The 24,962-nt window shown below is 41.0% G+C and overlaps 1 protein-coding gene across 3 annotated transcripts in view; it reads left to right on the plus strand.

Moving 5' to 3' along the window:
• Positions 1 to 24,962, plus strand: part of LOC134336786 (docking protein 5-like) — a 530,970-nt gene that overhangs the window by 396,437 nt on the left and 109,571 nt on the right. For all 3 annotated transcript variants that reach the window (XR_010015887.1, XM_063031250.1, XM_063031244.1), the window contains one exon: positions 7,079 to 7,214. Coding sequence is in view for 2 of the 3 variants with exons in the window: in XM_063031250.1 (XP_062887320.1) it covers positions 7,079 to 7,214 (136 nt within the window). In the remaining variant the exon portion in view is untranslated. The remainder of the gene's footprint in view (positions 1 to 7,078; positions 7,215 to 24,962) is intronic.

Below are 24,962 nucleotides of genomic sequence, written 5' to 3' on the forward strand. Positions count from 1 at the left end.
CTTGAAAGTGAGTCTATAGTTTGTGGATTCAATTCAGAGTTGAAGTGAGTGAAGTTATCCATATTGGTTCAGGAGCTTCATGGTTGAAGGAAAATAGTTCGTCCTGAACCTGGTGATGTGGCACCTAAGCCTCCTGTACCTCCTTCCCAATGGCAGCAGTGGGAGAAGAGAGTTTGGCCTGGACGGTGGAGGTCCTTGATGATGGATGCTTCTTTCTTGTGGCAACGTTCCTTGTATATGTACTTAATGGAGCAGAGGAATTTTCCTGTGATAGACTAAGCTGTATTAATTCAGAGTGAGTTATAAAAATTCACATGAATGTTTTCTGAATCATCAACTTTCTTATTCCAGAAGAAACCAAATTGGGTTTGAATGAAATGAACATATGAATGGGTTTTATCAATTTGTAATCTGAATATGCTGCTTCAGATGCCAGGAATGCTGATGTGGCTTTTGGGCCTGGAAATCATCAAAACTAATAGAGTAAGGTTTCTACAGGGCTCACAGGCATTACAGGTTGCCAGACTGTACTTGTACAATGTTCTAAAACTAATGCAAATTCATAAAATTTAAACATGCTTACAGTTGCTTATTTCATTACTTACTTCATACAAAAATTTCTATGTGGGCTGATTTGAATGTGATTAGATCTGATACAACTGTAACTGGAACCATAGTTCCTCATAGTGCAACTAGATCCTCAATTTCCTCACTTGTGGACTCCAGACAGTTTGGATTGGAAGCAGCATCTCTTCCACCATCAGCACAGGTGCCCCACAAGCTTGTGTGCTTAGCCCCCTGCCCTTCTTGCTTTGTACTTATGATAGTGAGGCTAAATACAGCTCTAATTCCATATTTAAATTAGTTGATAAGACCACTGTAGTTAGCTGAATCAAAGTTGCTTACAAATCAGCATATTGGAGGGAGCTTGAAAAATCTGGCTGAAAGGTGTCTTGAGAATAACTTCTCACTCAACATCAGCAAAACCGAAGAGCTGATTATTAACTACAGGAGGAGTACACTGGAGGTCCATGTGCCAGTCCTCATCATGGGATTAGAGGTGGTGAGGATAAGTAACTTTTAATTCCTTGTTGTTATCACTTCAGAGGATCTTTCCTGGGTCCAGCACGTAAGTGCCTTTACAAAAGTTTGCAAAGATTTGGCATGTCGTCGAAAACTTTTACAAAATTCTATGAATGCACCGTGGAGAGTATGCTGTCTGGCTGCATCACGGAATCTAATCACAAATGTCTTTGAAAACACCAATGTCCTTGAATGGAAAAGCCGACAAAAAGTAGCAAATACAGCTCAGTATATCACAGGTAAAGCCCTCCCCATGACTGAACATATCTACAAGTAGCACTGTTGCAGGAAAGCAGAGTCTATCAATAAGAACCCCCACCAAACAAGCTATGTTCTCTTCTCACTGCTGCCATCAGGAAGAAGGTACAAGAGCCAAAGATCCCATATCACTAGGTTCAGTAATAGTTATTGCCCCTTAACCATCAGGCTCCTGAACCAGAGGGGATAATTTCACTAACCTCAACACTGAACTTAATCCACAACCTATAGACTCACTTTCAAGGACTCTACAACTCCTGTTCTCAATATTGATTGATTGATTGATTGATTTATTTATTATTTTCTTTCTTTTTCTTTTGGAGTTGCACATTTTGTTGTTATTTGCATCCTGTTTGTTCATCCATCTTTGTGTGCAGCATTTCATCGTTTCTATTGTATGCCTTTGTAATTACTGCGAATACCTGCAAGTAAATGGATCTATAGTATATAGCGACATTTATGTACTTCGATAATAAATTTACTTTGAACTTTGAACAAATGAAACTCCAAGATGAGTAAAGTCTTACAGGAAATGGAAGGCAAAATTTTTAAGTGAGCTTGAACTTGCCACATTGGCAATTTACTTGCCTGAGGAAAGAATTATGGTGACTAAATTAGAGTTTCCTTTTATATTTTGAACCATTAAACAAAGGGTGTCTAAAACATGCACGCACTAGTAAAAGTTAACAGCCTGCTGGAAAACTAATAAATTGCATATTGGCTGTTAAAGCTTTTTAGGGAATGAGAAGGTTTGATCTTTTTTTTTGAGTATTTGAATTGTCTGGCATCAGCATAAAGCAGGAATGCAGTCTATTCATGAATTCAAAATTGAATAGGTAGCTAAACAAATGACCTCAACAAGAAGTTCCCATCAGGAGTGGCTCAAAATGCTGGCATCTCATTGCCAAATGAAACAATAATATATTCTATACCACCACTACTAAAAGAGAATAAATGAAGGATTTCAAACAAACAATATACATTTCCCAACATTGGCCTGCCACCATCACCACCTCCCAAACTCTACCATCACTCCCACATACTTTGATGTCAAAATGACATTCTCTGGTTATGGCTGATAGTTTTCCAGTTGAAAACATATTAAATTTGTGCTCCTTGGACAACCTGATAGCTTCCTTCAAAACCTGATTATTCTATCCAAAATGAAGAGCATTTTGAGGTCTCGAACTGATTCTGTGTTTACAAATGGTCCATATTCAATGGTTTTCCTATGCTAGCTTGTGTATAGGTTCTCTGAGGCCCATCTTGGCTCTTCATTATGTTGAAAATCTGGCTGAGATCCAATACCTTAAAGATTTCAAAGGTACATTTAATGTCATAGAAATGTATACAATATATACCCTGAAACGCTTTTTCTTTGCCTCTTCATAAAGACCTAGCTTTTTAAGCCAAATGAAAATGGAATTTTTTTTCAGGAAGTTGATTAGTTTCCTTCAAGACTGGGGAACATTCACCATGGAAGACTCATACTTCAACTTTACCCAGTCAGTCAGTTTGAGCCACTTGGAATGATATGTAGATCTTAGACATCACCTTATCTGCCAAAGTAAGTTGAACCAGACACTGATCTTTTGACTGGCAGCTGAAGGTTTGCTACTGCTGCTGCTAAATGTTGTTTTATGGCAAGCCATCTGGATGAGATGATGCTGTAATACCCACCATAGCTAGAATACACAATATGAAGATAGATAGGATCTTCAACAATACTCAGTAAGTGTGTGTTACTGTAGGCATTGTGTGGCATGAGGAGAGGAACAGAAAAAGAAAGTAGAATTTTTATATAGAGATTCCTCCTTTATTAAAACATCAAAGGTTATGTCATTCAAGCATATAATGAATTAATTATTGTTATATTTGTAGTGAAATTATTTTAATCTTATTCACACTGTTACACATTGATTGGAAGTATATAGTACTTGTTTATTATTAGCTGAACATTAGGGTCCCTCAGAAGACATAAGCACAATCTAGTAATTATACCTCATCAATTACTTTAAAATTCTTCAGTGAAAAATATTCCTATTGACTGGGAATTAATAAATTTATTGCAAAGCATAATTATTGGCTAACTGTTAGTGCTTTACTGGACAGAATGTGCTGGACAATTATGTAGCTTAGTCTGAATCTTCGCACAAGCCCCATAAAGCCCAGATCCTACATTTAATAACTGCCTGTTACAAATCGCTCCTAGGTGAGTCAAATAAGTAGCTTCTCCTGGCAGTGTAATCCCAATGGACAGGAATTCAAAGGATGAAGTAACATGTAGAACATAGATTATAGCATTTATATCACTGGGATTTACAATGACTTAATGTTTTGACATAAGGTCTTCCAGGAGTGAACCTGCCTAATTATAATATTGTCATGTGTTTTTAGTTGAGCTATTGGAGAAAGAATGTGAAACTGTGTGAATCATTTAATTCTCAATGTTTAATGAGTAATAAGACATCAAAAGGGAATAGAAAAATGGAAATATTACCATGGAGTATTTTGATGTATACTTATGTTATTGATACAACTTGATATTTTATGCAACACATCTAAAGCAAGTATCACCTTCGGGTGAAAGGTTAAGAAAAGGGGATTATTTAACTGGGGTGTGCAGAAATAATGTTATAGCCAGTAGTAAAATATTCAATTATTTGTAAAAATTATGCAGCTATAAATTCTGTCCTTGGAATCTTACTTAACCCTGAGCACAACACAAAGACATCAGCAGGAGAGCTGCACCCTTGGTTGAAAGTAAAAGAGTCCGGCTAGCATTGCACAAAAAGTCATAGTGTTCCTTGAAGTGAGTCATTATAAGTTTTGAAGAAGCCATTAGCCCCTTGCACTGTGAGCTAGAAACAGCACCAACTAGAAAGCATAACCTCTTGCTGTTTTATTAAATATATAGTATTTGATTCTAATAATACTGCACAGGTAAGTAGCTTGAAAGAAGGAGAACACACGAGTGTAAGCCTTGCTTTCTTTACCTTTACAACTAAGCATTGTGCATGAGAATAATTTGAAGAGAGAAAAAAAACATGAGAAGGACAAATTGAACCACCACATTTTAATTAAATACAGTCAGTATATATTTATTCAAAGGTCTGTGCCAGACTAGATAGATTTCTTTTCAGGAGGGAATAAGGCAAGGTGATGAGGGTAATGTATTTAATTCAGTGTACAAGAATGTTACTAAGGCTTCTGAAAAATTCTTGCATTTCAGAATGATCAGTAGAGTAAAGCCGCTCGTATCCAAGGCAAGTGAAAAGTTGGATCCTTACCTAGATCAGTGACAGAAAGATGTGGTAATGGTCAACAGTGACAGGATGATGTACAGTTTTGCAGGTCTCACTTCTGGATATTAACATTATATCACATACTGTGTAATCCCTTACTCTATTTACCCTTTCCAAGTACATAAGTACATGCCCTAGTGCTTCACTGGAAGGAATTCTATTTGCTACTTTTAGTTTGTATTATGCTATCAAAAAGTTGTTTTTTTTTTCCTTTATTTGCTGGTTTAGAAACACTAATTAGTATATTAAAGTATTTTTTTTAAAGTGTATATTTATTTTAAAATATATTAATCTGATGCCAGTTAATTACAACAAGAAACATAAACCAAAATAAACATTAACAGAAAAGACTTATGTAGATTTACCTATTAAACTATGATGGGCAACTCTTCTTAATTGAATGGAACTGTGCTAGATATAGCAGCTATAAATGGTGTAAATCAAAGGGTCAGCTAGGAATTGCTTCAGACCCTTCTACCCAGTTACTTACAAAATGCCAATGGACTCAATGGTAAGTCCGGGGACAAAGTGGGACATCAGACATCTGACTGCCAGAGTGTTCCTAAGGTCTATGTTGCAATGCAGAAGTGGGAACAGTTCAGAAGAATGTTATATATTGTACTTATTGCAGAGTACTTATATATGTTATATATAAGTACTGTTATATATTAACTTAAAATATCTTAAAGATATTTCACAGATGTTTTGGTAGTTGCATATGACAGAGTTCTCTTGGAAAGGCAGCAATAATGAGAACCAATGGATGTTGCAGCCTTGAGAAATATGATCAACTTTCTCTGTATGTGGAACTAATGGGGATGTTCCTGAAACATCGAGTTCCTGGGTGATGATGCAGAAGAGAGCAAAATGGCCAGATGTTGAAAGTGAAAGCCAATATAGCTATCAGTGACAGAGCTGAAGTTAATGAGATCTTGTTCATTAGTACCATGGACCAAAGATGAAATATCATGACATGTCACTGCAAAAGTCCTGGAGGGACATTTTAACCCAATTCCTCAAGAGGTTATTGAGAGGTAGAGGTTTGTTATATGCAGCAAGAGAGCAGAGAAAAAGCCCAATGAGATTAAAGACAATGTTAGAATTTTCCAGATGTCTATAAATTTAGTGCTGTTGGGTCATTTTGTGCCAATAACAGAGCCAGACACCCACTCTAATATTGAGTGTTGAATTCTCCCTCTCTGTACACTATTGATCATTGAATTCTCTTGTCCCTGGACAATATCATTCAGTATTGGGATCTGGGCAACTTCCTTGATGTTGCTGAAGACATACCAAATCTCCTGAAATTCTGAATGAAACATAGCTGCTGTTGTGCCGCCTTTATTGCTGCATCTATATGTTGGGTCCAATTTAGATCCTCAGAGATACTGACACCCAGAAACATAAAATTACTCATTCTTTCCACTTCTGATCCCTCAATGAGGACTGGTGTGTGTTCCCTCGTCTTAACCTTTCAGAATTCCACAATCAGTTCTTTGGTCTGACTGACCTTGAGTGCAAGGTTACTGCTGTGACACCACTCAACTAGCCAATGTATCTCGTTCCTGTACGCCCTCTTGTCACCATCTGAAATTCTGCCAGCATTGGTTGTATCAACAGCAAATTTAAAGATGACTTTTGACCTGTGCCTAGCCACACAGCTAAGATGTACAGAAATTAGAGCAGTGGGCTTAGCACACATCCCTGAGGTGTGTCAGTATTGATTGTCAGTGAGGTTGAGATGTTACTTTCGATCTATATAGATTGTGGTCTTCCAGTTAGGAAGTCGACGATCCAGTTGCAGAGGGAGGTACAGAGGCCCAGGTTCTAGAGCTTTTCAATCCGAACTGTAGGAATGATTGTGTTAAACACTGAGCGACAGTCAATAAACAACACCCTGACATAAGAATTTTCCAAGGCTGCGTGAAGAGCTAATGAGATCATGCCCACCATAGACCTATTGTGGCAATAGGCAGATTGCAGTGGTCCAGCTCCTTGCTGAGACAGGAGTTAATTCTAGGCACCCTGCCCTTCTTGGGCACTGATATAATAATTGCCCTTTGGATCAGGTATTGGTAAATAAAATTAGTACAGATAGATATCTGATGGCGAGCATTGACTGCTTTCCTAACAAAGAAGGATTTTACCTTATTAATAAGTATTTAGTAAGAAACCCTTCCGGAATTATAAATCTGTTGCTATGTCACTAACAGTATAATTATTATTGGTTAATTCCTGTTGTATTGAACTGCATACATTCTGGGTTAAATTCCTTTTGAGCTTGTCATCTGCTGAAACTCTGTAATTTAGTTCCCTGAACTGTAAAGGAACAAGACTGTAGTGAAAATAAAATGAAAAGTTGCGATGCTTCTAATGTCCAAAAGTATCAGTGCTGTGTTAAAACTAGGTTCCTTTTTTTTGTATCTTGGCAGAATGTGTGACACAGGAGAAGGACTATTTACTTTTCAAACAAGAGAAGGTGAGGCAATTTATCAGAAAGTTCACTCCGCTGCACTGGCCATTGCTGAGCAACATGAGCAGATGCTACAGAGGGAGAAAAACTCACGGGTATGTGCACTGCTGATGTTTATTCATTGGTTAGTGGGATGTTTCAGGATATTTACAATTCCTCTTGTTCCTTTAGTACACACCACATACCTTTGTGCTTTAATGTGGAAAATGGCGAAGCCTAAGCACATTTTTTATTAGTTGTTTTAAGGAGCTCAAATATCCCAGTATTTCTGTATAATGAATTTCCACCATCTGTATAATACAGCAAAATGTTTAAATATGAACTATTTTAAATCCTTTAATAGAGACATTTAAGTCTGAAAACAATTCCATGTAAAATATCATCAGTATTTTGAAAGGCAATTCAGTAGTTTTATTTAAGGGTTGCTTAAATATTCTAGTCACTTTTGAGTCAGGTACAACTCATCTAAAATTCATTTATTTCTTTTGATTTCTATGGTTTCCTTGTATTTCATTTATACTGACTTTATGACCTAATGTCCTTCATTTGGTGTCTATTTTAGAATCAGAATTGTTTTAATTGATCTCTTGAAGTGCACCTGCACTTACATAACTCTTGGAATTATTATGCACATTAAGCATAGAACAAAGACCAGCACAGAACGGGAACAGGACCTTCAGCTCACAATTTTATGCTTAATCAATTAAATTAGTAATCAAATGGCCATCTAAACCAATTTCTTCTGCCTCCACAATGTCCATATCTTTTAATTTTCCTCACATTCATGTCTTTTAAAAAGCCCTAATGTATCTGCCTCTACCACCATCCCAGGCAGCACATTCCAGATACCCACCACTCTCTGTGTAAATAGAAAAAGTTCTTATTCCTCGCATCTTCTTTGAAATTGTCCCCCTCTCACCTTAATTGGATGCCCTCTGGTATTAGACATTTCAATTCTGAGAAAGAGACACCGACTGTTTACTCTATCTATGCCTCTCATAATCTTGTAAACCTCTATCAGATCACCACTCAGGCTCCAGCTCTCCAGAGAATACAGCCCAAGTTTGTCCAAACTCATGGTATAGGACATGCCCTCTAATCCACACAACATCCTGGATAAACCTCTTCTGCATCTTCTCCAAAGCTTCCACATCCTTCCTATATTTTTGGAAATCTTTTGATTAATGCCCCTAAGGAGTCTAAACAGAATCTTCCAACCTATGTGTAACCCACTGGTGTACTCATTGCTCTAGTAGTGCCACATGGACCAAGGTCCATTGAAAAGCCAGTCTTGCACACCATTCATACAGATAAATTTATTGCAACAGTGTGTTGAGGTATTACAAGGTAAAGCAATAACAGAGTTCAGAATAAAATATTGCAGTACAGAGAAAATATAGTGCAGGTGAACAATAGTGTGCAAGGTCACAATACAGTAAATTGTGAGGTCAAGAGTCCATCTTATAGTATTAGAGAAGTTTTCAATAGTCTTATAACAGTGCATTGAAGATGTCCTTGAGACTGATAGTATGCACTTTCAGATTTTTGTATCTTCTGTTCAAAGAGATAAATGAGAAAAGAGAATTCTAGAGTGGATAGGAACTTTGATTTATGTTGGCAGGTGTATCAAGGCAGTGAGAAGTGTAAGCAGAGTCCTTAGAGGGGAGGTTGGTTTCCATGATGTGCTGAGTTGTGTCCAGAACTCTCTGAAACTCCTTGCAGTGTATGAGAGCATTTGCCATACCAGGCTGTGATGCATTCAGTCAGGAATTTTTCTACGGAGCATCAAAAAAAACTTGTGAGGTTCCAAGGGAAGATGCTATGTTTCTTTAGTCTTCTGAGGAAGTAGAGACATTAGTAAGCTTTCTTGGCCATGGCATGAACATGATTGGACCAGAACAGATTCTTTGTAATGTTCACTTCGAGGAACTTTAAATTGTCAACTCTCCGAACCTCAGCGCCATGGCGGTAAATAGGTGCATGTGCACTGTCCCCCTTCCTGAGGTTATTGACCAGCTTTTTTGTTTTGCTGACATTGCAGGAAAGGTTGTTGTCATGACTTGATGTCATGGTCTTTGTATGCTTCCCGTACTCTGACTCGTCATTATTTGAGTTAACTTTTGAGAATGCTTAACTGTTCTTATAACAGGAATTTTAGATCACTTTCTAAGGTCCTTTTGTCTCAAGTTTCATGTAAAACAAAGAAAACCTGCTTTAGAAAAATCTTGCTTTTATTTTATGCATCTTGCATCAAGAAGACCAAGCTTGTGTTTCAACTTTTTATCTATATAGTGCAGAATTGAATTCTTTCCTATGTATTTTTCTCACCATTATAGTTATGGTTTATCTTTTCACAGTGGTTGAATTAATCACAAATGTCCTCAATATCCCCATATTATAAAGAAAGCTGGGGGCTAAAGTTCTATAAACCTTGATGCTGCTCCCTGAAATTCCCTTGGAATTGGCACATAGCACAAATCGCATCCATTGTAATTCTGGACAGACAGAATCCACACTGTGATTTGGGGAACAGCTCTTCTGCTACTGTGAATAGGCAGTTGTTGCAGTGATTTTCCTTGTGACAGACAGCAAGGACGGCTCTTTATTCTCGAAGCCGGTCATTACTACAGCATCTGTGAGGTTTTCTGGTACACCCTTCCCCTCCCAGATATGGCAGCAATACTGTGGATTCCTGACTGAAGCTCTCACTGTTAAGTTTTAGAATTTCAATGGGGGTACTCTCTGGTCCCAAGACCTTTTATTTGAGATATGTTTTTTTTAATCACTGAAGGTCAGGAGATGCAGCAAAGTTGGCCTGCAAATGTTGTTGTCAAATGGAGAAAAGGGAATTCATTCAAGGGCAGAGTTGCGCTTGAAGAGATATCCCTCAATGGTTTTCAAACAGTCTTATTCAATTTAAGCTGCTGTTTCTACTTTGATAAATAGCAGCAAATATAGTTGGAGGAAAACTGCCACCCTTGTCCCAATCTAACGCTCATTCTGGACTTTAATGTGAGCTAAAATAGGACGACTTATAAACCCATTAACAAGATCTCATGCTCTCGGAGCAACAAGATAATTTTATACTGTATGGAATTCCATATGAAAAAGTACACTCACGAATGTGAACATAAACCAAATATGCCTTCCAAACTCCAGCTTGAAATTCAGTATTAACCAAGATTTGCAATTGATGTTGCTTGAGTAAATTAAGTTTATAAGGTAGGTAAGATACCAGCAGGGATATTCTCAGAATCATTAGCCTGAACTTGGGTACATTTTTATTAACTGTTTAAAATCATGCTGTTGTTGTAAAATATGGCAGCAATCTGATTCTGTCAAAAGATGAAATTATTAAAACATGAACTTAGATCAGACTTTTTCTTCACAATATGCTAATTAGAAAAATATTGTCTTCATATTTCAAAAATATGTGTACTCGATTTATACATTCTGCAATATTTACCATAATTTCAGTACAGCTGCACATTAACAAACTATGTTAATTAGTTTAACTTGCACAAATTATGTTAATAAATCACATGCACTGCCCATTTTATAATATTGAATTATCCTGCCTGACCAGCTGAAGGTTTGCAGCACTTTTTGTTTTCATTTCAGATTTCTTAGCGCCTGCAGCTTTTTCATTTGTAGTAAAATAGACAGTGCAACACACATCAAAGTTGCTGGTGAACGCAGCAGGCCAGGTAGCATCTGTAGGAAGAGGTGCAGTCGACGTTTCAGGCCGAGACCCTTCGTCAGGACTAACTGAAGGAAGAGTGAGTAAGGGATTTGAAAGTTGGAGGGGGAGGGGGAGATGCAAAATGATAGGAGAAGACAGGAGGGGGAGGGATAGAGCCGAGAGCTGGACAGGTGATAGGCAAAAGGGGATACGAGAGGATCATGGGACAGGAGGTCCGGGAAGAAAGACGGGGGGGGGGGTGACCCAGAGGATGGGCAAGAGGTATATTCAGAGGGACAGAGGGAGAAAAAGGAGAGTGAGAGAAAGAATGTGTGCATAAAAATGAGTAACAGCTGGGGTACGAGGGGGAGGTGGGGCCTAGCGGAAGTTAGAGAAGTCAATGTTCATGCCATCAGGTTGGAGGCTACCCAGACGGAATATAAGGTGTTGTTCCTCCAACCTGAGTGTGGCTTCATCTTTACAGTAGAGGAGGCCGTGGATAGACATGTCAGAATGGGAATGGGATGTGGAATTAAAATGTGTGGCCACTGGGAGATCCTGCTTTCTCTGGCGGACAGAGCGTAGATGTTCAGCAAAGCGGTCTCCCAGTCTGCGTCGGGTCTTGCCAATATACAAAAGGCCACATCGGGAGCACCGGACGCAGTATATCACCCCAGTCGATTCACAGGTGAAGTGTTGCCTCACCTGGAAGGACTGTTTGGGGCCCTGAATGGTGGTAAGGGAGGAAGTGTAAGGGCATGTGTAGCACTTGTTCTGCTTACACGGGTAAGTGCCAGGAGGGAGATCAGTGGGGAGGGTTGGGGGGGACGAATGGACAAGGGAGTTGCGTAGGGAGCGATCCCTGCGGAATGCAGAGAGAGTGGGGAAGGGAAAGATGTGCTTAGTGGTGGGATCCCGTTGGAGGTGGCGGAAGTTACGGAGAATAATATATTGGACCCGGAGGCTGGTGGGGTGGTAGGTGAGGACCAGGGGAACCCTATTCCTAGTGGGGTGGCGGGAGGATGGAGTGAGAGCAGATGTACATGAAATGGGGGAGATGCGTTTAAGAGCAGAGTTGATAGTGGAGGAAGGGAAGCCCCTTTCTTTTAAAAAGGAAGACATCTCCCTCGTCCTAGAATGAAAAGTCTCATCCTGAGAGCAGATGCGGCGGAGACAGAGGAATTGAGAGAAGGGGATGGCGTTTTTGCAAGAGACAGGGTGAGAAGAGGAATAGTCCAGATAGCTGTGAGGGTCAGTAGGCTTATAGTAGGAGGGGAGGGAGGTGTCCCCCACTTTTCCTTCGCTACATCGACGACTGCATTGGCGCTGTTTCCTGCACGCATGCAGAACTTGTTGACCTTATTAACTTTGCCTCCAATTTTCACCCTGCCCTCAAGTTCACCTGGCCCATTTCCGACACCTCTCTCCCCTTTCTAGATCTTTCTGTCTCTGTCTCTGGAGACAGCTTATCCACTGATGTCTACTATAAGCCTACTGACTCTCACAGCTATCTGGACTATTCCTCTTCTCACCCTGTCTCTTGCAAAAACGCCATCCCCTTCTCGCAATTCCTCCGTCTCCGCCGCATCTGCTCTCAGGATGAGGCTTTTCATTCTAGGACGAGGGAGATGTCTTCCGTTTTTAAAGAAAGGGGCTTCCCTTCCTCCACTATCAACTCTGCTCTTAAACGCATCTCCCCCATTTCACGTACATCTGCTCTCACTCCATCCTCCCGCCACCCCACTAGGAATAGGGTTCCCCTGGTCCTCACCTACCACCCCACCAGCCTCCGGGTCCAACATATTATTCTCCGTAACTTCCGCCACCTCCAATGGGATCCCACCACTAAGCACATCTTTCCCTCCCCCCCCCTGCATTCTGCAGGGGTTGCTCCCTACGCAACTCCCTTGTCCATTCATCCCCCCCATCCCTCCCCACTGATCTCCCTCCTGGCACTTACCCGTGTAAGCGGAACAAGTGCTACACATGCCCTTACACTTCCTCCCTTACCACCATTCAGGGCCCCAAACAGTCCTTCCAGGTGAGGCAACACTTCACTTGTGAGTCGACTGGGGTGATATACTGCGTCCAGTGCTCCCGATGTGGCCTTTTGTATATTGGCGAGACCCGAAGCAGACTGGGAGGCTGCTTTGCTGGACATCTACGCTCTGTCCGCCGGAGAAAGCAGGATCTCCCATTGGCCACACATTTTGATTCCACGTCCCATTCCCATTCTGACATGTCTGTCCACGGCCTCCTCTACTGTGGAGATGAAGCCACACTCAGGTTGGAGGAACAACACCTTATATTCCGTCTGGGTAGCCTCCAACCTGATGGCATGAACATCGACTTCTCTAACTTCTGCTGAGGCCCCACCTCCCCCTCGTGGCCCATCTGTTGCTTGTTTTTGTGCACACATTCTTTCTCTCACTCTCCTTTTTCTCCCTCTGTCCCTCTGAATATGCCTTTTGCCCATCCTCTGGGTCCCCCCCCCCCGCCTTGTCTTTCTTCCCGGACCTCCTGTCCCATGATCCTCTCTTATCCCCTTTTGCCTATCACCTGTTCAGCTCTTGGCTCTATCCCTCCCCCTCCTGTCTTCTCCTATCATTTTGGATCTCCCCCTCCCCCTCCAACTTTCAAATCCCTTACTCACTCTTCCTTCAGTTCGTCCTGACGAACGGTCTTGACCTGATACGTCGACTGCACCTCTTCCTACAGATGCTGCCTGGCCTGCTGCGTTCACCAGCAACTTTGATGTGTGTTGCTTGAATTTCCAGCATCTGCAGAATTCCTGTTGTTTGCGTTTAAAATAGACACTGCTTTCTTTAAGTAGTAGACACCAAAGTAAGAAATATATTCTACTCTCTTAATCAATTTCATTTTGTTACAAATGCATTTGCATATGTTCTCCACCTTCTGGATGAATGGTCCATTATAGTGAACTACATGCAGTTGATGGTGTTATTAAATCTTGAATATCAGTATAAGCAGATTGGACTGAAAAATAAGGCCATAAATGAAGTGGATTAGTCAGGGTATGGGCATGCATGGATGGATTTTGCTCTAAAAATATTACGGGCAGCACAGTAGCTGATAGCTCTTGCAGCCCAAATTCAATCCTGTCCGGTCTGTCTGTCTGTGTTTTGTATTTCCTCACTGTGAGTACATAGGTTTCTCCCAGGTATTCTAGTTTCTTCCCATTCCAAAGATACAGTATGTGGGCTGGTAGGTTAATTGGCTATCACAAATTGCTTCTAAAAAAAGTAGTGGAATTTGGGGGGAGTTGAGCGGAAAGGTTACAGGGAAAAATAGTGGGGATGGGATTTCTCTGTGAGTTGGCATAGAATCATTAGGCTGACGTGGCCTTTCTCTGTCATAAGGAAGCATGGAAATAAAATAAGTGTAATGAAGGAATCAACAACATTATTTACTAATTACTGAACTCTCAATGCTTGTAAGTAATAGTTAAATCCTGGTTGGGTAGCTCTTTGAATTCTTGAGAAAAGTACTTCTGCGTTTATATTTTATACTGGCTCAGTTCTGTTGCAAGAGAAGTACCTTCGTACAATCAGTTTCTTTCCATGGATTTACTTGTTTGTATGCCAGAGTCTGAGGCAGGTTATTTATTTCTTTCTGAAGATTAATGAGAGCTGGGATTGGGAGGTTGTAAGCAGAGAAACTTAGGATAAATTTACCCTCATAGGTGAGGTGCAGTGGGGTGATCAGAGAGAATATTTTGTGTCAAATGAACCTCCAAGAGCAACCCACAATCTGATTGATATTTCTCCACGTTTATATCATTAACTTGGAGTCAAGTGTCTCCAGTAGAGAGGAAAGCATATTGCCCTTAATGCAGATGCCTAGATAAAGGTGTTGGGAGCAGTGAATGGACAAGGAAATATGTTTTCTGTTTCATATTAGTAGCAATAATCTCATTGAATATGAAGCAAAAACATTAGACTGGTAAAAATTCTTCCACTTAATGCTCTTCTGAGTAGACTTGGACAATGTCATCAGATCAAAATGATTCTGTTGCAATAATTTTTGTTATTGTATTGCAACCATGGATCTCGAGGAGGTGGGTTAGTCTGTGATCAACTGATGAAAGGATTCAGTGTGCCTGCTTGTTTATTTTTGAGAAACTTCATTCAGTACCAATCCTGATGATGACTGCAATGTTGGATACAAAGGATCTGTATCTACAGTATCCGGAATGGCTCATGCTGGTTGTGGTACTTGTAATGCAGAACCAGTGGCTGAGTTGAAGAGGAAAGTCTCTGCTGAGACAATTTACTGTATATCTGGGAGATGTAATTGCAGTCATGCAGAACAAATATTCATATTAAAAACAGACATTTGTTATGGGTACCAACAAACAATTGGTTTGTAACTGCATACAAGTCATAGCTCAATTCAAGAGAATGTCAGATTAAATTCCATGATACAGGTCAGGATTTAAAATGCAACCATTAATCAAATACAAGCAAAATGAGCAAGTTCACATTTGCAAAGTTGTAAAAATATACTACTAAGAAAAAACGTAATATGATTGAAAATGTATTTGAGAGAAGTTGTCCAATATTTGAGACACACAGTATGGTGTGGGTGATAAAATGTTCATTATGTGATGGTTTCTGTTGTAGTAACAAAATAAAGCACCAACTTTAATGGTAAATATCTGGCTGCTGCTGTAGATTTTCACAAATTAAAATGGTGGAAATGTTTCATGTTTAGGAATAGCTGTAACAATTCATTTATTGTACTCCAAACACGGAACACAATGCACAGTAAAAGTACTTTACATAATTACCTCATTGCATCAGAGTGGTCTCTTAAAGTGAACCACAACTCAATGTCGGTGGTTGTGAATTATGTACGTTTCCACCAATCACATTGCCCAACAAAGGCCCTCCCCCCCCAACCTAGAATTCACTAAAAAACTGCATCGTTACCCCGCCAGAGCTCTGATGAGCCACCGAGCTTGGATCCTGTCTTCCTTCGATGAAGTAACAGCAGGTGCTTCTGGCTCATCCAGAGATGTGTTGTCACACGCATGGGAATTTTATGACGTCAGGGGCATGTTAGCAGAATGGTCCAAATCTTGATGGGCTGGTTTAAGGCAATCTACCAAAATACATTCAAGTTTACCCTTCTTATCTAGGTCTTTTCTCCCCGTCCCAAAACACGGAAAACAATGACTGCCCGTATACTGACTCAGTCACAAATGACTGCAGGTCCTCTTTTGAAGCTGTTCTGAGCCGCAGCAGGATCCACAGGAGATGATTATGCCAACACTCATCGGTTAGGAAATCCCTCAAAGCAGCCTTTAAGGAGAGGATAAACTGCTCGTGTAGGCCATTGAACTGCAGGTGATTGCCCATGGTGTGGTGTAGCCTAAAACTGAGATTCTGGGGCATTGCAACCCAATGGTCTGATATGAATTGGGGACCACAGTCAGAGGAAATATCAGATGAGGTGCCATACCAAGCAACCCAGGTTTTGATGAACACCCGAGCCATGTCTGTGGCCATTGTCGATACTAGAGGGAAAACCTCTGGCCACCTGGTGGTACGATCCACTGTGGTAAGGAGGTTTGTGAATCTGCGGGAGGGGGTAAGAGGACAAACAACATCCACATTGACATTGTCAAACTGTCGCTCAGGGACCTCAAAAAGTGCCAGTAGTGCCTGAACATGACAGTTAATATTTACCCGCTGGCACTCCACACAGACTGCACTGCACCGTGTGTCTGGACCCAAGGCGCCACCTAAGGAAGAGCTGAGCTCAAAGAAGCGGCAACGACTGGAGGCCGACATGGCCTCGGGCTCAAGTTCAGCGGGGGTGGCGGCGGGCAGTGCCAAGGTGGCCAGCGAGAACAAACTGGAGGAGAGGCTGTACTCGGTGCTGTGGCAAGATCGAAGAAGATGGAGGTGCATAGCCGCCGCCAACCCCGGATTCAGGACGGCAACCACTGACTGACTGACTCCACACAGACTGCAGTCCAATTGTACATGTCCTTTTTAAGACAGTGCCACACAAACTTTAATGCAACCAGTTTCTGTGAGACCTTCTGGCCTGGATGCGCAAAGCCATGTATAGAAACATAGAAAACATAGAAACATGGAAATATAGAAAACCTACAGCACAACACAGACACTTCAGCCCACAAAGCTGTGCCGAACATGTACTTACTTTTGAAATTACCTTGGGTTACCCATAGCCCTCTATTTTTCTAATCTCCATGCATCATGTATGTAGTCAAAAACAGTGCGCCTCCAGTTTGCGGGCACTATGGGTGAGGGCGACTGGTTGAGGCATCGCACAGGAGAGAAACCCCAGCTTCCCCAAACTTAATGTCAGCAAACCACAGGGCCGTGACTGCCAATCCTGCACATTTGTGTCAGTAGCTTAGTTGGCTGCCATGCCGGCATAGTCGACCCTTATGTATAAGACCTCAACAGCTGGCTGTCAGAGGCAGTCAGCCACTGCATTATTTATCCCCTAGATATGTTGTATATCAGTTGTGGACTCTGATATGTAGGCCAATAGGTGTTGCTGCCATGCAGACCAAGAGTCTAGTATTTTGGCCATCGTGTGCATGAGGGGTTTGTGGTCAAAGGTACTTGTGAAATATAGACCCTCTGGAAGAAAAGAACAAGGGCAGACACCAGATAGAGATTGAGAAGCTTACAGTCAAACATGCTGTACTTCCTTTCGGGGGGGGGGGGTGCAAAGCTACCAGCTGAAGAAGGCAAACGGCTGCCACATGCCTCCAATCTGCTGTACGTACACAGCACCCACAGCATAGTCTGAAGCATCAGTAGTGATGACTATAGGTGCATTAGGGAGCAGGTGCTTCCATAGGGTCACATTGGAAAAAGCTTGTTTGGTATTACCAAATGCCTTGGTCATGTCTGCAGACCAGTCAAGCACTTGATTAGAGGTATTGCCTTTAAGTGCATTATACCGGAGGAGCATAAGTTTGGCAGCTAACGGAAATTCACCATGCCTGAAATCTCCTGTAGTTTTATAGTAGTGTGCAGTAGTTGGAAATCCATAATAGCAGCTAATTTTGATGGGATGGGTTTCGCACCTTCTGTGGAGTTGCGATGGCTGAAAAAGTCAGTGGTTGACAAGACAAACTGGCACTTAACAGGGTTAATAATCAACCCATATTGGCTGAAGTGCTGGAAAAGTGGTGCAGAGATGAGATAGGTGTTCAGACCTGGATGTACAGGTGACAAGTATGCTATCCAGGTAAACAAAAAGAAAATCTAAGTCTTTTAATACAGAGTCCATCAGCCGGTGGAAAGTTGGTGCTACAGTTTTCAGTCCAAATGGCATGCTCAGAAACTCAAAGAGGGCAAATGGGGTTATCACAGCTGTTTTGGCAATGTCTTCCTAGCACACAGGGACCTGATGGTTGCGCTTAACTAAATCAACTTTGGAAAAAATTAAGTTTCCAGCTAAACATGCCAAAAAATCTTGGATATGTAGGACCAGGTAATGATCAGGAGTAGTGGTCAATAATCGTCACATGGGCAGCAATCAGCATCAGACTTTTGGACCCCACGGAGGGTCTATTTGACTGGCATGCAATGCTGAGTCCATCCATGTTGGCAAACTGAGACTTTGCACTGAGCTTTTCTGGGTTCAATCTATGCATGAGGACATGGACTGGTGGACCAGTTGTGGGAATATGGTGTTCAGCCCCATGTTTTGTAACTGTAGTGAAGATTGTGGGCTTGCATGAGGTCTGGAAATTCAGCCAGCAGTCAAGTAAACTCACATGCGGTGGTGTATACACCTGACAGAGTCACTGTGAGGAACTTACTGGGGGAACAATGCAACAACTCAAAGTCCTTGACATCCTCCCCAGTAGTTCTTAAGATCGACTAATCGCCCTTGGGCACTCAGGAAATCTGTACCGAGCAGTGGTCTAGCCACTTTAGCCAGGATGAAGTCCCATGTGTAACATCCCCCACAGAAGCAGAGCGTCACCTTTTGTGTCCCATAAGTCTATATCCTGCTGTCATTGGTGGCCTCAAATGAGGTTTTGTTGTTCTTTACCTTCTGATCAATAGGCGATGCTGACAGCCCACGCACTTGATCACCCATGTCACACAGGAAACATCACCCTGAGAAAATGTTCATAATGAACAGTAGACAACACCGGCTACTGGCTACAGAACCCCCATTGTTCACAGTCTTCTGAGGTCCTGATGCACTGACAATATTGAAGCTGCAAGATGGTCTAGACATCCGAGTGTTCATATGAAAGCAAGCATGGTAAAATCACAGGCCTGGCTTCATCTATTTCACAACTGCGGCCGTTCTTATGTTGGGGACCTTGCTGACTGGGCTAACCGAGTGGAGAAAAGATGAACAATGTACCACTGTCCGAGTGAGTGTAGACTATCAGCCATGCTAGCAAGTGCCCGATAGTCCTTCACAGGTGCATTGGTGAGGGCTATGTGAACTTGATCAGGTATTTACTGCATGAAGAGTTCTTTTAAAGTAAAACAAAGATGGTACTTTCTCAGGAGAGACAGCACGTGGTCCATTAACTCTGATGGCTTAGCGTTGCTGAGGCCAGGCAAGGAGAGCAACTGTTTGATGCAATTAGACTCCCATAGTCCAAAAGTGTGTGAAAGGAAAGTTTTTAGTGATCTGTACTTGTCGTGTTCTAGTAGGCGCACCACTCTCACAGCTGTAGAGTTCCTGAGTGATGCTACCACATAAAAATATTTGGAGTCGTTGACAGTGATTTCTTGCAGCGCAAATTGGGCCTTTTGGCTTGTACAAACCAAGCGATGGCATTTTGTTTCCAAAACTCCCGCGGTTTCAAAGCAACGGCATTGTGTGACATGTTCAATAACTCTGAAATTGTCCTCGAGCATCGGGATCATGTAGGTTTTTACAAATAAAAACAGAGGAGGTGTCTTATGCTTAAGAAAAGCCATACTGTCTCATTTAATGTACTCCAAACATTGAACACGTTGCACATTATAAATACGTTACATAATTATGTCATGATATCAGACCAGTCTCTTAAAGTGAAACCCCAACCCAATGTCAGTGGTTGTGAATTATGTACTGAAATCAAATGTCATGTATACTTATTTGTCAGTTCAGTGCAATATTTAAACTTGTCATGAACAGCTAACTGTGTGCTGGGTTTAACTTAGTACCACTGACTCTTACTGATGGCAAATGACAAATTTGACATTTTTTGGTTCCAAAGATAGATTTTGTGTCTTTAATCATGTATGAGTTTTGAATACTCCTAACAAAGTGCATAAAGATGACTCTGGAAATTGTAACTGTTATTGCAATTTATAGTTGCAAATTACACTCAGTGCACCTACTGCGCCTAATAAAGAAGTCACTCAGTGCATGCTCATGGTCTTCTGCTACTGTAGCCCTTCCACTTCAAGGTTTAACATGTTGTGCATTTCAAGATGTTCTTCTGCAGACCACTGTTGTAGCATGTGGTTATTTAAGTTACTGGTCGCAATCCTTTCAACTTGAATCAATTTGGTCATTTTCCACGAAACTCTCTCATCGACAAGGTGTTTTCACACGTAGAACTGCCCCTCACTGTATATTCTTCTGTTTTTTACACAGTTCTCTGTGAACTCTGGAGACATTTGTGTATGAAAATCTCAGGAGTTCAGTAGTTTCTGAGATACTCAAACCACCCCATCTGGCACCAGCAATCGCTGCATGGGTCCAAGTCACTTAGATCACATTTCTGATGTTTGCTTTGAATAATAATTGAACCTCTTGAAGCTCTGCATGCTTTTATGCATTGAGTTGTTGCCATATGATTGGCTGATTAGGTATTTGCCTCAGTATGCAGGTGTACAGGTGTATCTAATAAAGTGACCACAAGTGTATATCTCAAACAGTTTTTAATGAAATCAGCAGTGTGTGAAAGACTTGCACAATACCATCCAGCAAGGGGTGTCTAAGTGCCTTACAGTCACAAAGTGGAAACAGCCCATTCAGTCCAACTCATCCAGGACAATCAATAGGCACACTTCCATATCAATCCATTGCTCAGCACTTTGTCAAGAGCCTTCTATGTCTAAGTGATTAAAGTTCTCATCTAGATACTTCTTAAATGCTGACCCAGCTTCAAACAGTCTCTCAGGCAATGTATTTCAATTACTTCCACTCTCTGAGTGAAGCAAGTCCCCTCATATCCTAGCGGGAAGGTTTCTTAATGCTTCACATTAGGGTTTAAACTAGAGTTGCAGGGGATGGGAACCAGAGTGCCAGAACAGTAGTGGAGAAGTTGAGGAGGCAGAGCTAGGAATCAAAAGGTTGAGCATAGTACGACTAATGTCCTGAGCTGCCAATTTTTCAATGCAAGATGTATTGTAGGAAAGGCGGATAATACTGATGAAGATGAAGTAGCTAGTTTACAAAGAGAGGCAATGTGTAGTGAGGACAGGCTGTTGATAGGGCAAATTGCAATCAACAAGATGAGTTGCAATGTTGTAACTGAAGGTGTTGCATTTGAATGCGCCCAGTAAACGGAATACAGTAGCTGAACTTGCAGCACAGTTGCAGATTGGCAGGTATGATAGAGGCATCACTGAATCCTGGCTGAAAGAAAATTACAGCTGAGAGCTTAATGCGCAATTATATTGAAATGATAATGTTATATTGAAATGATAAGCAGGAAGGCACAGGGGGCAGCATTGCTATGCTGGTAAAAAAATGAAATCAAATCATTAGACAGCGGTGACATAGGGTTGGAAGGTGTTGAGTCATTGTGGAGAGAAATAAGGAAGTGCAAGGTTAAAAAGTCATTGATGGGAACTGTATACAGACCCCAGAAGTAATTGGAAGGTGGCCTACAAATTACAATGGGAGATAGAAAATACATGCCAAAAGTGCAAAGCTAAAATAGTCGTGAAGGGCTTCAATATACAGGTAGACTGGGAAAATCAGGTTGGTGCTGGATTACAGAAGGGAAAGTTTCTAGATTGCCTACAAGACGGCTTTTTACAGCAGCTCATGGTTGAGCCCACTAGAGGATCAGTTATTCTGGATTAGTTGTTATGCAATGAACCAGAATTGATTAGAGACTTAAGGTAAAAGAACTCTTAGGAGAAAGAGATCATTGTATGATGGAATTCATGCTCAAATTTGAGAAAGGGAATGTCAAATGTATCATAATTACAGTGGAGTAAAGGGAATTACGGGGGCATGAGGAAAGAATTGGCCAGCATTGCTTGGAAAAGAATCTTGGCAGGGGTGACAGCGGAGCAGTAATGGCTGGAATTTCTGGAAGCAATTTAAAAGGTACATTATACATACATTCCAAAGAAATATTTTAAAGATGACACAACTGTAGCTAACAAGAGAAGTTAAAGCCAACATAAAAGCCAAAGTGAGGGCATATACCAGAGCAAAAATTAGTTCAAAGTTAGAGGATTAGGAAACTTTTAAAAAACAACAGAAGGCAACTACAGAAGTCATTAAGAAGGTAAAGATAGAATATGAATGTAAGCTAGACAATAACATTAAAGAAGGTACCAGAAGTTTCTTCAGATACATAATATGTAAAAGAAAGACATGAGTTGATATCAGACCACTGGAAAACAATACTGGAGAGGTAGTAATGGGGTCAATGAAATGGCAGACAGACTGAATAAGTATTTAGCATCAGTCTTCAATGTAGAAGACACGAGCAGTATGGTGGAAGTTCCAGGTGACAGGGTGCATGAAGTGAATGTTACCATAACTAGAGAGAAGTTTTTTGGGAAACTGAATGACCTGAAAGTAGATAAGTCATCCAGACCAGATGAATTACACCCTAAGATTCTGAAAGAGGTAGCAGTACTGATTGTAGAGGCGTTAGTAATGATCTTTCAAAAATTGTTGGACTCTGGCATGGTCTGGAAAATTGCAAATGTCACTCCCCTCTTTAAGAAAGGAGGAAGGCAGCAGAAAGGAAATTATAGACCAGTTAGCTTGACCTCAGTGGTTGGGAAGATGTTGGAGTCAATTATTAAAGATGTGGTCTCAGAGTACTTCAAGACACATGACAAAATAGGCTGTAGTCAACATGGTTTTCTCAAGGAAAGTATTGTCTAACAAATCTGTTGGAATTCTTTGAAGAAATAACAAGCAGGGTAGATAAAGAGGGATCAGTTGATGTTGTGCACTTAGATTTTCAGAAGGCCTTTGACAAAATCCCACACACGAGGCTGCTTAACAAGTTATAAGCCTATGGTATTACAAGAAAGATTCTAGCATAGATATTCAGTGGCTGATTGACAGGAGGCAAAGAGTGGGAATAAAGGAAGCTTTTTCTGGCTGGCTGCTGGTGACTAGTGGTGTTCCACAGAGGTCTGTGTTGGGACCAGTTCTTTTTACTTTATATGTCAATAATTTGTATGATGGAATTGATGGTTTTGTTGCAAATTTTGCAGACAATATGAAAATAGGTGGAGAGGCAATCAAATGGCAGATGTAATACAGTGTATGCTCATACACTTTGGTAGAAGAAAGGTTTGAATATTTTCTAAATGGAGAGAAAATACACAAAATTGAGGTGCAAAGGGACTTGAGAGTCCAGGTGCACTCAAGGCCTCCAAAAGACTGGAAGTAGAGTAAATACTGAAAGGCTTTTATTAACAGTAAAATGGGTCCTAGTCCATGCTGAGTATCCACCCTGGACTGAGAGGAGGAGCAGTGGCACAATCGCCTTTATTCAGGGGTCTGTGGGAGGAGCCACAGGAGCAGTCAGCAGAGGGGCGTGTCCAGACAGGTAACCCAGTTACAACATAGATATATGGTTTACCACAGCAAGATTCTCTAAAAGTTATTTTTTAGGTTGATACTGTGGTGAAGACGGCAAATGCAATGTTAGCATTCATTTCAAGAGGATGAGAACATAAAAACAAGGTTGTAATGTTGAAACTTTATAAAGCGCTGGTGATGCCTCACCATTCTGAGAATTGTGAGAATGTTTGAGCCCCTAGCTTAGAAATGACATGCTGAAACTGGAGGGGGTTCAAAGGAGATTCATGAAAATGCTTCCACGATTGAATGGGTTGTGATATGAAAAGTGTTTGATGGTTCTTGGCCTGTATTCACTAAAGTTCAGAAGAATGAGGGCAACCTCATTGAAACCTTGATGGAATGCATGTTGAGAGGATGTTTCAAGCAACACACACAAAAAATGCTGGTGAACACAGCAGGCCAGGTAGCATCTATATGAAGAGGTACAGTCGACATTTTGGGCAATAGACCCTTCGTCAGGACTAACTGAAGAAGAGATAGTAAGAGATTTTCTCTTAGTATCTTACTTAGTAAGAGGATGTTTCTTATGCTGGGAGAATCTCAGACCACAAGGCACAGCCTCTTAATAAAGAGACATCCTTTTAGAGTGGAAATGAGGAGAAATTTCTTTAGCTGGAGAGTAGTGAATCTGCCGATTTCTTTGTCACATGCAGCTGCAGAGACCAAGTCTTTATGTATATTTAAGACAGTGGTTAATAGATTCTTGATTGGTCATGGCATGAAGGGAGAATGGGAGAAGGCAAGAGATTGGGGCTAAGAGGATAACTGAATCAGCTATGATGAAATGGTGGAGCAGACTCAATGGGCTAAATGGTCTAATTCTGCTCCTATATCTTATGGTCTTATGTCTCCGCTGAGCCACTTCTCCTTTACACTATGAGCCTCCAGTGTGGGGAAAGTTTTCCTGCATTCTCCTCAAAACTGAATATGCCTTTATCAAGTCCCCACATAAATTTCTCCTATAGAAGAGTCAGTAGCCAAAATCTTAAAATTATACACTTGTTGGCTTATCTTGCCCAGTCTTACTCTGAACATTTTATTTTTCTGGTGCTTCTGTCTGATTTCAAATTCATCTCAGAATCTAATTAATGATCATATGTAGATTTGTTCCCATTGTGAAAGGAATGAGTTATTACCAATCATTCAAATGATAACATTATTGTCATGTTTATCTGTTTGCCATCATCCCCTAACAAAGAGCGGACTGTATATTAATGTCAATTGACTCCATTATCACCTGAAAATATTTCTGTGTAACAAAGAAATATTCATATCATACATTGAAAATGTATCATGACTACTTGTTAATCTATTGAGAGTGCTCTTGCTTATCTGTCCC

Source organism: Mobula hypostoma, chromosome 2 (genome assembly GCF_963921235.1).
Source record: "Mobula hypostoma chromosome 2, sMobHyp1.1, whole genome shotgun sequence".
NCBI classification, from domain to species: domain Eukaryota; kingdom Metazoa; phylum Chordata; class Chondrichthyes; order Myliobatiformes; family Myliobatidae; genus Mobula; species Mobula hypostoma.